The 12,726-nt window shown below is 40.7% G+C and overlaps 2 protein-coding genes across 3 annotated transcripts in view; both read left to right on the top strand.

Annotated features, from left to right (window-relative positions):
- The window catches only part of LOC121891678 (protein NLRC3-like), a 1,105,688-nt gene that overhangs the window by 828,521 nt on the left and 264,441 nt on the right, over nucleotides 1-12,726 (top strand). The window lies entirely within an intron of this gene.
- LOC121891718 (THAP domain-containing protein 5-like) lies at nucleotides 1,847-12,678 on the top strand. Of its 2 annotated transcripts, XM_042404285.1 has the most exons (4): nucleotides 1,852-2,086; nucleotides 4,326-4,458; nucleotides 5,591-5,692; nucleotides 11,140-12,678. In XM_042404285.1, exons 1-4 carry the CDS (start codon nucleotides 2,022-2,024, stop codon nucleotides 11,401-11,403), a joined length of 564 nt encoding a protein of 187 aa, XP_042260219.1. In that variant the 5' UTR covers nucleotides 1,852-2,021; the 3' UTR covers nucleotides 11,404-12,678. The 2 variants fall into 2 exon arrangements, with proteins under 2 accessions (XP_042260218.1, XP_042260219.1); XM_042404284.1 differs by having other exon boundaries at nucleotides 1,847-2,086; nucleotides 5,591-12,678.

Genomic DNA, 12,726 nt, shown 5'->3' with positions numbered 1-12,726 from the left:
GGTACATTTCTTTGCTTAAAGGCAGTAGAATAACAGTCTAACTAAAACACATAATGACACACATATGATGTACACACACATAAACATACAATCAACAACAATTAATTGTTCTTAGACAAGATCTAAAACTACATTTGTAAGTCCATGGGGTTTTACAGTCGTCTGTTCTCCTTGTTCTTCTTTGTGTGCTGTTTACACTCAGTCTGCTAAATGAATAGAGTGCCAGTAGTAGACAGACTCTTGCTTATTACAGTTTTTTCTGAATGCTTAAACACTAACAGTGATTCTTGAAGCACTATCTGTGAAACCATTAACACATTGGGGTCTACATTGCTACACTATTTGCCTTTCCATGTTGACACGAGTGAAAACACTTTTAGACAATGAGTTCACTTACAACTCAGAGCTTGATCACTATAAATCGGCCACAGGTAAACATTTGGTTTGGACAACAATAGAGGCCAATATTGACAGAGTAAGAGGGGCTTTTGTTGTTTGGGGAGTGTTAGAACATTTGTAAAAAAAAAAACAACCCTTTTTCCTCTTCGTTGTGTTGATAGTGTGTTACATTTGATAATACACATCTATACTTTACGCATTTGAATACCTGTGTGTTTACTACATGTATGACTAAACTGCTAAAGTCCTGCACACAGAAAAAGCAAAAGACACAAGTGTTTTTCATTTCTACTATCAGTGTGTAGTTGGTACTTCATGTACTTATTCAGTTGTTGTTTTGTGTTGACACAAAAACACAATTTTTAAAAAAAAAAGTTTGAGGAGTTTTGATAGAATTGTTTGCTTTTGCAAGAGATGCATAATGTTAAGCTGCTTTGGTGTAAGATTGTGGGGTTAGTGTGCTGAGTTCACTCTGTAGTCAACAGGCTGTCTACTGCTGCCACCTACTGGACCATCTACCAAGTTCACAATATATCCACATTATGGCAAATTATATACAGGTCTGCAAGCCTGACAAGCCAGAGATTACGGACAAATCCAAACCAAGAGGGCGTTCACGTAGCCTAAATATGAATGAATGATGTTTACAAATCCTATATGAATGAAAAGTTCACCCAGATGTGACAGTGAACGGTCACTTTACAAGTTTTATGGACAACCGCTCTGAAGTGAGACTATCGTTATTTACACAGTGTTTGTTTTTTGATGAATTACAGGCCTGTGTGTGGCTCTGCAGAAATGTAAACAAAAATAAACAAACAGTGGACCATACTCAATTTGTAATGACCGTAATAAGGTAAGCAAATAATTGAGGGATTTTTCCCAAAGTTTTCTAGTGTTTGGATCAAAAAAGCAGGTTCTATAGAATCAAACACTTTGAAAAAGTCAAAAGAAGTGGACGTAGTCAGACAGAAATCATTAATTAGAGCAGCCATGATTAACACCTGGCAGAAGGAATGAGACATTATGATAATATACAGAAGTCAGTTCATATTAAACTGTTTTAAAGGAGGATATCCAAACCGCAGAGAGGTCATTAAGATTCAGACATGCAGGGTTTCACTCCACGTTATATATAATATCTGTGTCAGTATATAGAACACATTATCCTGCATTGTAGTAAATATAATTCAGAGAGGGAGACATTCAGAAATAGTTTAAAATCACTACTGAGCTCAGGGCATGACTTCAGGAAAGTCAGGGTTGGTAAGTTATTTAATACAGGCAGGGTCAGGAAAGAGGGTGATTTTGTTGTTGTTGTTGTTTGTTTGTTTGTTTGTTTTCTACAGACCAATCAGTATTCAGATGATCTAATGCCAGGGCTCCGATACAGTAGGTGGCGGTATGCACCTTTACAGTTGGTTTGCGATCCGCCAATAAACACGAAGAAGAAGAGGAAGCGGAAGAAGACGAAGAAGAAGACGCTATACATATCAGTTGCACTGTGTAACTTGCATTTGAATCGCGCTGAGCTGGTTTGAGGTCGTTGTCCGTGTTTTGGATCCTTTCGCAGTCTGTTTTAAGTTAACGAAAGTTAACTGTAACATTGCATACGCCTAAAAATGTCTTGCTCAGCGTTCGGTTGTACTAAAAGACCCTGTAAGGAGTCGAATCTTCAGTTTTTCCGGTAAGTACATCTTGTTTTAAGCCTTTTGTCACTACCAGAAATTACTGTCCCAGTTTATATCACAGGTAAGCACAGACTGTATAAAAATAATGTACTTAGCCACCGCGATCATTGGTTTGTGGGCTCCTGTTTTGAAGCCTTGAGTTTCGCATTTGACCGTCGCCATCTTGTTTTTTTGGAGCCAGAAGTGATGAGAAGTGACTGTTTAGACGAGCGTGTGGAGCTCGTGAAGAGCTCCGCAGGGTCAAACTAACGTAAATGTTCCGTACAGATTAACTTTTCCCGCCGATCGCTATATAAATACCCTCAGGCCGTGAATAAAACATGTCTGTGTTATGTTATCTTTCATCCCCGACTGAGACAAAGACCCTCCGCCATTAGTTCCCCTGAGATTTCTTTACGTTCACTACGCTTCAAAATGGAGGTAGGGCTCCGGTCCAGACTACAGCCTGGGTGGGGAGACGACTAGAACACCGAAAACGTACATTTGGACTTAATTTATGCCTCTCACAGTACTGCAGTCTGTATGAAATGATTATGTCGCCACAAGTTGTTAAATATATTAGCTTTAGTTAAATACATGACTTGAATGGGCATTTTTAACGTTATTTCCAGGCGATGACCACTTGGCGCCATTTTCACCCTGCTCGATGTTTTTTATTCCCAAAATGGCGAAGTCACGACCCGCCCTACTCTGCCTCCGATGGGCTTACCCTGATATTGTTAACCTAACTCTAACCAATCTCACTCCTCGTGCCTACACCTAACCAACGAAGGCACCGAGTACCAGCCAATCAGAGACAGAGTAGGGTGGGTCATGACTTCGCCATTTTGGGAATAAATATTTGGCGTACAGAGGAGCGCTTGGCTTTGACGCCAATTTGACATAGTGGCCAAAACATGTAATTACAACGTCATGTGAAGCAATTGGGCCCAAAAAACTTTTTCTCATAGGCTTACATTGTGCAAGAAACACCTGTAAATCAGTGGATACATTCTTTTTAGCGCCACAACCCCTGAGAAATGACTTGTTTCACCATCAGAATTTGGTCCGATTACATTTAGAAAGTCTAGAAGAGCTGCATGATTGAATTGTTTTATCCCAGTTCAAGTCAGCCGGAGGACTAAACCGGAAGTTAACCGTCTCAGCTGATGGAAGTCTCAAGTGAGCGTGCTCAATGGGTGCGCGCCGCCCATAGAGCATTGCAGTATGTTTTCATCCGGGTAGTTTATTTGCAGCAGGAAGTGGCTTTTGTGGCTTCATGTGCCACTGAGCAACTTTCATAGGAATGAACGGAGCCCCTTGAACTGACTGACGATAAAATCCGCACTCATTCATGTCCTCTTATTGAAAGCTAAAGGCATTTCTAGGCTTGTTCATGTTGCATCTTCTCTAATTCTTCATAACAAAACTGCTTTACCCAGCTGTCCAAGATGGCCGACCCAGCTTTGCATGCATTACTCGGATCACTCAGTGGTCCTTTAATGTAAATTAATAAAACTGTCCACGAGGACGTTGTGATAGTTCAGGTTAACGAGACAGTAACGTTACCTTTCTGTGTTGTCATTAGGTAGCACTGATATGGAACACAGATTGATGTACAAACTAGACATTTTGCTCCAATCTGCGTTCCATATACTGAATACCTGTCATGTCTATCAAGTTAAACAGTCGAGAAAAAGTTGTTCTCTCGCACTCTCCAATGGTAACGTGGCGTTGTACAGCCTGTTGTTCATGTAGCTACTGTATGATGTGTAGACGTCTAATCATCATGGAATAACAAGCCAATAAGTTTACTACATTTAGTGAGAAGATCCTGATGTTCACCAGCAGGCAGATGGAAGGCGACAGCTTTTTGGATGTTTCCTTTTTAATCGACCCAAATATTGTGACAAGACTGGACAATCAAATGATGTCATTGTGATGTCATGTTTGTTGTTATGTGGTTCCTGCGGTGAATGTTGGACTGTTGGGTGTCAGGGTCTTAAGTTCTGCTTTAATGTTCTCTTCTGTGCAGCTTGTTTCCTGCTAATTCTTACACAATTTTACTATTAGTCTGTGCTTATGTGCTTTTGTTTGTTTTCTTTTAAAGTATCTTATAAGTATCTGCCAGAGACTGCAGATGAAAAAGAGCCTTTATGGTTAAATAATTTCAGATGCACATGTGGTGCAGATGTGTACCACATGTTAGTGCCAACTGTCATCATCTAAACTCTTTCATTTTAATTTTTCCAACAGATTTCCGTTGAGTGATCACGCCAGGCTGAAGCGATGGATAATTAATGTGAGGAGAAAGAACTGGACCCCGTCGAGCTCGTCACGCCTGTGCTGTAATCACTTTGAGGAGGATCAGTTCTTCATAGACAAGAAGGTAGACGGATACGTTTTTATGCTCTAATTACACAGTGAATTTACTTAATGTGGTGAAAGTGGCTGAAATATAAAACCTGACATGGTGACTCTTCAGAAGAAATGAATCAGAACGTGTGGATAACAACATGTACTGAAATCATCAGACACCTGTCATGATGCCTTTTTCATTTTTACCAACATCAGCACAGTTTCATCACAACTACAATTTGATGCACATGCAAATGTAACGTCATTATGATTTCAATGCTCCTGTATAATGGGAACAGTTGTTTTTTTTAATATAGGCCTAAATGGTTATGAAATTTGCGGTTTTCTTTCTATTTTGTATGTTACTATTGTTTTCTGGTCTAAAGTCTAAAATGTTTGAGAATTAGGATAACCACCCTTAAAAAGTCTGTACTTAAACCTGCAGTGTGAAATGAACGTCCACTATATTGAAGCTAAACAAGTTCACACAAAGCTGATTAAGCCTTTCATCGCCAGGTAAATCTCTCTGTATTTCACGGTAAACAGAGTTTTTAAATCTGGTGTTTGGGGCGACTGCACTGCGCTGGTGCACCGGCAGTGATGCATTTTACATCAACCAGCAATGACTGGTTTGCAAGAGCTGAACAGAGGAGAAGCCATGGATGTATAACAAGAACCGGAGATGGCGTTGGAGGCGGGACTCCGTTCATTACCATTAAAGTTGTTCAGTGGCACATGAAGCCAAAAAAAGGGGACCAAACAAGCCAAATATCGCTGTAAAGTAATTACCCGAATGAAAACATTCTGCACATGCCCACTGAGCCGCCTAACTTCCAGTTTAGTCCTCCTGATTCAATCGTCTGGCTTTTCTAGACTTTCCAAATGTTATCAGACCGAATGGATCAAATTCTGATGGTGAGATGAGTCTTTTCACAGGGGTTGTGATGTTCAAAAAATATTATCCACTGTTTAACAGCCAGTAGCGACAGCAGTGAGGAGGCATATGTCATAAACATGCGTTGACAATGTTTTTGTAATTACTCTCCCTGCTAGAAGGGGAAGAAAAAAGTTCTGCACTGCAGGTTTAAATCACAAAAAGCTTCATAAATAGTGATCACATGTATCACAATCTGCCTACTGATGTTTTCTGTGTTGACCATTAGGGCAAGAGGAGGCTGAAGGACACCGCTGTGCCGACCATTTTCAACTTTCCACCTTATTTGTTGAAAAAGAAAGAAACTACCAAGGCCACACGGATCAAGTCGGTAAGTATGACTATGAAGGTAAGTGACTGTTCAGTTTCTACTACTGTCCCTTCATGTTCTGCAACTGGATTTATTGCTCATTATGACTGGCGAGAACCTATCACATCTTTGTGCTCTGTGTTTGATAATGAGGCCGATACTGAAATGGACAACAGAGATAGTGTTGGCGATCTTTCTGCTGAATATAACATCATCACTGTGAAGGAAGAGCCTGATGATGAGATCAGTATCTGTCCTGAAAACACAGTTATGGTCAAAACTGATGCTGATGAGGTCGTCTCTGGTGACAGAACTGAGCATACCACAAGCCAAGACTCTCAAACAATTACGCATGATCATAGCTATCTCTGCACGAAACCACCGCAACCCTCTGTGTGCACAGATCACAGCTACATCGGCTCTGAGTCTCCCAGAACACTCAAACGTAAAGTACATGCAGTACAGGAACAGCTGGTCGCAGCTCGCAAAAAGCTGAAGTTGAAGTGTCAGCAGACGAGGAGACTGAAGTCAAGACTCTTGACCTTGAAAGATCTGATAAAGGTTCTCCGGAAAAAGTTGGAGCAAAAAAACTATCAACAAATTTAGGGCAAGAGCTTCATAAATACCTTTTACATCAAAAACTGCATTAATTTCAACAGTTTTACTATCCATCAACAACACTGGAAAGATGTATAAAAGAATGTAATAAATGGATGAATTACATAATAAAGTGAGAAAGTTGCAATCAACTGTAAATACTTCAAAAAATAAAAAAAATACAGCTGTGGATGAAGGTAAAGGTGAACTTAACTCACAGAACAAGTTTGCATAATGAAAGAGGTACAACGCAACATAAATTTTAGTAACAAGTATAAATTACAGTAAAAATGGAAACCACATAAAAGTAATAGTTCATATATAGCTTAAGAGTGCTTGGAGCAACAGTCTGTACACTCAGTGAGTAAAGTGCAAAGCCTGGTTGAAGGAATAAAAGCTGCCTTAACAGTTAACATGAGCATGGTGCAACAGTCTGTAGGTTGTCTGTAAAAGCAATCGCAGCAGTCCATAAGTAATGGAGGTAAGGTGCAAAAAGTCCAAGAGCCGTTATTGATCATGAGTCCTTGTGTTGCAGACAGTTCATGTGTAGCAGGCTCACAGCTTGGTGGAAGAAGCTGCTCTGAAGTCTAATCATGTGAACAGTTCATGTGAAGTCGTCATGAAAGGGACAAAAACCTGACTCAGTCTTTGAATGTGAATTTGCTCCAGTAACAACCTCTATAAATAAGTGATGCTCTTGGAACAGCACACTGATATCAACTATAATAACTGAGAACTATGAACTCTAACGTTTCAAAGTATTTACAATTTGTTACAGCTATGTCTGACATGGGGGCAGAGTGTCGAAGACCATGGTGGTAAGACTGGGATGGTAAGGGAATCGTTGGACAGTGCTATGGCCAAGAGTGTTAAATAATAAGAAAAGAGAACCTATATTAACAAAAATAACACTCATCACATAAGGCATGACATTGCGGGCTATGTTTGGGCCTAAAAAATCCATTAAGGCTCAACTTCAACAGTGAACAAACTGTCAGACATGAATATTTCACTGTTGCTGAAGTCGGGCTGTTTTTAAAAAAAAAAAAAAAAAAAAATTTCCCCTGGTGGTGAAATGAACTCCATCGCAGGAGTGTCAAACTTTATGTGAGGGTGATGTACAAAGCTGCCACTTAAACAATGAGCGTATGTGGCCATAACACTGTCCTCAAACCTGCGAGCCTTGTCAGTCTTCCCTGGATTGGCACCATCCTTCCACCTGCATCTCTGGGTGATGCCAGACAGGATGATCTTCATGTCTGTATACTGCAGGTGGTGGTGATGCGGATCCTCCTTCATTGCTGCGATGAGGTTGACGTTTGATGCAGCTGTCCCCAATGATCCACACTGAGGCTGGATGGAAAAAAAACATTTTAATAGTGCGGAATGTGTCCATATTGTAGCCTATAGAGGAAAAAGTACTCTCATTAGATTATTAGATGAGCTCCACACAGTTATCTGAAAACACATTATCCCCTGGGCTTAGTTGTAAAGAACAGTCTGCTGTACTGTTTTACATTAAATAGTCATAGAAAAGTAACTATTCCTCATGTCTGTGGCATTGTGTGGGTGCTCATGCCATGATGGTTCCCAGCACTCAGTAACTTCACTTTTTCTATAAGGAGAAAGAATCTTTCCAATAGATGATGATGATGATGATGCCCGTCATCAACAATGAAAAGGACCTGAAAAAAAAAAGCATACAAACACAAAACCAAAGAATGTTAATATTAACGCACACTCACATGAACTGGACTTCATTCACTTAACTGGGAGAATACACATTAATCAATAACAGTGTTCTCTGGTGTAACGTTAACTTAGTTAAATGAGCAAATTTCCATCTGCTGGCTCTTGAACGAACAGCACGTCCAGCAACAACAGTTAGCAAAACTGTAATAATGTTATTGTTCCATTATGGTAAATGAATTGAAATCTACAGGAAACTCATAGCTAATAGTTAGCCAACGTAAATTAACGACATTGACAAACCCCATTTTGTATTTTGATGTCGCTGTTAACACTCACTAAGTTGGGCAACGTATCCTCAGATTTGAAGAACTAATTTTAAAACACAATGTGAGAATATGTTTTACCATAAGTGGTTACACACAGTTTATTTTTAACTTACACACAATAACTTAATCTACAATAACGTTACAAGGTTAGTCCTCTTTTATGTAACATTTGCCAAATGTGGACATGTATGCAATTAGCTCCTAAGATAAGCTATAGTTTCCACAATCATATTCTGAACGCTAACTTTGTTAGCAGCGACTTCGCACGGTGTAGCCAGGAGGTGATGGGTGATGGGTGATGTCATGGTGGCTACGTCCACTTGTGTTATACAGTCTATACTCCTAACTTGCAATTTCAGCCTTCCTTAGAGTTAGCAGAGGTATCTGCATCTTTATGGGCTTTGAATAAAATCCTTGTAGGCTTTGTAGTCTCAGCTCTTCACAAAGTAACACTGAAACCAAATGCAGTTTTGTCACGAATAAAGCAATACCATCTACCTGAAGAAGCAATTAAAGGCATTAAACCTGTAATTAATTTTCTTCTAGAAAAGGGTGTATTGGTACCTACTTCATATCCTTGTAATACACCCATTCTCCCCATTCCTAAAGCCAGCAGACCTGGAGAATGACGCTTCGTGCAAGACCTTAAAGCAGTGAACTCAAATGATTTTGGCCTCATTGCCTTTAAATTCCAATTTTTACACAGTTTTGGATTGGTGTTCAGCTTTTTTCTGAATATCACTGCACCCTGAAAGCCAAAACCTTTTTTGCTTTCACTTTTGAGGGTCAACAATACACATTCACAAGGGCACCTCAAGGACTCCTGGAGTCCCTTTTTATATATGCTGCTGGGGTAAAGAGGGACCTTGATGACCTTGTGCTCTCTGGTGTTAGTACGTAGCTCCACTATGCTGATGATCTGATGGCTTGCCGCTCTGAAGAAGCCTGCTAAAGAGACTCTGTTCTCCTTCTAAGGTGCACAGTTGAAAAACGACACAGAGCATCACCACTGAAGTTATGTCAGCAGAGAGTCAACTACTTGGGGAAAATGGTCGCCGCCTCCTCTCACCAGACAGTTAAACTGCTGTCAGCAGTGCCTCCTCCACATAAGTGAAGATGCGCTCCTTCTTGGGCATGATGAATTACTGCAGGCATTGGTTACACTGCAGTGGACTCTGGACTCTGCCCCTGAACCCACTCAGTGGACTGAAAGCATGACATCTGCTGTCAGAGACTTGAAAGCTGCTCTCACATCAGCACCAGCCATGGGTTTGCCAGACAACAATACGCCTTTGCATCTGTATGTGTGTGAGTCTAACGGCTTCACCTCGGGCATCTTGGTTCAGAAACATGTCTCTCATTATTGTCCAGTGGCTTTCTATTCTTCTAGGCTGCCTCCTGTAGTGCAGGGGATGCCAGCATGCTTACCAGCTGTTGCAGCTACAGCTAGTAGCTTTTGTTCCACATGCTGTATTGCACATTTTGAACATGACTGCTGCACGTAGGTCAGGCTATGAAGCGATCATTCTGTCCAGCTCTGCCATTTCAGTTTATAGAGCCCCACCTTAAAATCCAGCTACACTGCTCCCATTGATTCATATGGACAATGAGCTACTTACACATGACTACAAGACATTGATTGGTTTAATGCAAAGCCCTGTTCCAAATTATGATTTGATTTTCTTTTGTGATGGATCAGTAATGCGTCCCTCAGACACCCAATATCTTCCTGGTTACGCCGTTGCCGCTGAAGCAGGTGTAGTAGAGGCACATGTCAGCTCCCATATCTAATCTATTGAAAGCTGTTCTTGTCCTTTCACTTGGCTATTGTAAAATACTCTGCACACACAGGTAGTACTGATTCTGTTTCTAATGGTAACATGTTAGCAGACAGTGCTGCCAAACAAGCCACGCTTAACCCATCCTCTGTGGTACTTCAATGTGCATCCTTACAACCTCCTGTTCTTTCGCCACTCGCCTCACTAGATGATGTCGCGGGTGCCCAATCCTGCGCTGACGGTTGTCAGAAAACGTGGGAAAACAAGGGTTGTACACAGAGTCCGGCTTGTGGCTCCACCCTGATGTGTTAGCCCAGGTCGCACACATGTAGGGAAAAGTTGGATGGATCATGTGAGCTGAACCCAATAGAGATGCACAGTATGCCTACAAAACAACAAATGTAACTAAACAGTAAGACATGACCATCTACCGCCAACATCAGGACCTTTGGTAAATATGCAAATAGACTTTACCTCCAAGTCAGGGATATAAGCGTCTTCTGATTGTTGTAGATCAGTTCTCAAAATCGATTCAAGTGTTTCCCACAAGAAGAGAAGAGACAGCAACAGTGATAAAATGTCTAATGAAAGAAATAATTCCAAAGGGAATTATAAGTGATAGAGAGAACTCTTTCACATGTAAAGCTTTCCAGCAGCTGAGCAAAGTGTAGGAATAGATTGGAAGTTGCATGTTCCTTATCATCCCCAGAGCTCAGGACAGGACAAAAGCTGCCTAAAACCATGCAAATTATTTATAATAGCCAGAACCTTTGCCGTTGGAGCTGTACTCTATCAGATGCACACCTAACAGAACAACGGGGTTAAGTCCACATGAAGTGCTCATGTGAAGATCTACTGAACGTCCACAGGTGTGAGCCTGCTGCTGACATCTCACCGTGCTACCCTGGTATGGACAGAAGAGTCTATGGTTGACTATGTGCTAACCATAACCAACATTTTGAGAAAGTTTCATATACAGGTTGCTGCAGGAGCCGGGAAAGGAGGCTATCCATCCTTCTAAACCAGGAGACTTTGAGTTTGTGAAATCACTAGATAAAGTGTTTCTGTCTTCCAGGTGGAAAGGTTCTTACCAAGTGCTGCGGACCACGAGGACCCTCCTGAAGGTGGAAGGAAAACCAGAATGGATCCATGCATCAAGGTGCCGGAGAGTTTCCTCTACGCAGCCGCGCTCCTCCTCTTTTCCACAGGCAGCGTTCGGCCTTCATCATCATCATCAAGGATGACGATGGGAGAGGATCACCTGAGCACAAAGGCTCAGCGGACTGTGACACGGACGAGGACGGTTGGAACGTGTGCGCTCACGTATTCACAACGCTGACAGCTGTCCTGTTCCTTCACACACCAAATGTGAAGAGTGTTCGCACTTCAGCAGCACTGGAAGACAAAAACAATCCTTACAGAAGTAAATAAAGCTCGTTACTGGACATCAGAGGACAACAGCTACTATGATACTGTTAATCCAGCTCTGTTAATGATGAAAGACTATGCAAGTAACAGAAATCTGACTGACTGACTTCAACTCATTCCAGTTCCATTCACCAGAGCGGACTGTAGCGTGTTTGACTGGTATGAACTGGGTGAAGAGTTGAATGAAACTAACCAAGGAGGTTATTTTCCATCACACTCCTCCTGTCCCAGATACACAGAGAGAAGCAGTTTGTTTCATTGTTTTAATCTGTATTATCAACCTCCAGGTGTCAATGTCTAAAAAACACAATAGAGGTTCTTTTCAACAAAGTTAATTTGATTCTTGAACAAACTAGTCGCTCGTCCAGTCGACAGGTGTTCAGTTTGTCAGCTTTATTTTTTAATTTTATTTTTATTCTTAGTCCTTGTTAGTTTTTTATCGTATTTAGTTAATCTCATCCTGTTTTAAGTCAAGTTTTAGTTGACTGTTGGGCATCTTAGTCAATAAAAACTTTATCTATTCTAGTGTTGTTTTACTCAATGAAAACTGTCTTAATGAGTTTGGTTTGGCTATAAAACAGCTGTAACACATCATCTTACTAGTTGGCTTAATATAGCTTAAAAAAAAACAGCTTGACGTTTCCACGGAGACGTTTACCTACCTCAGTTTCTTTGTGATGAGCCTTAATGTGTCTCTTCAGGTTTGTGGTATTCTTACCACAGTTCTTACCTTTTTACTATTGTTTCTCTTCTGATAAAGTGATGCATTCAGTTTTTGTTTTCTCAGCATATTTGAAGCATATCTCAGTTTTTCTTAACATATCTGATGCATCCACAGCCGTACAGACCTAGCTCATGACACGTCACAGGGTTTAGCAGAATTACAGAGTGCATGGATTGGATCCAGTGGGAGACTTAGTGGGAGTATTTGGGGATCAGCAATCATGTGTTTGATCCTTGTGTCAGTAGCAGGAGTGATGGTACTGTTCAGTCAATGCAGTGAAATTAGCTGATAATTTTGTATTTCAAATATTGTTTGAGTCTTTGATGCTTTCCTGTTTTTCAGCTCGACTAGAGAATTGTAATATCGATTAGAAACAGAGTAAAGTTCAGTTTTCTTTTGGTCCATTTTACTTTATGTATCTGGAATTTGTCAAAAATGATAAAGGTTGGATTAAAAAGTGAACTTTCTTGTCCTTTGAGTTGTTTTCTAAATTAATTTTTTAAAAATCAC

Source organism: Thunnus maccoyii, chromosome 24 (assembly GCF_910596095.1).
Source record: "Thunnus maccoyii chromosome 24, fThuMac1.1, whole genome shotgun sequence".
NCBI classification, from domain to species: Eukaryota; Metazoa; Chordata; class Actinopteri; order Scombriformes; family Scombridae; genus Thunnus; species Thunnus maccoyii.
Note: the sequence above shows the minus strand (reverse complement) of the source record. Positions and strands in the feature narration are given on the sequence as shown.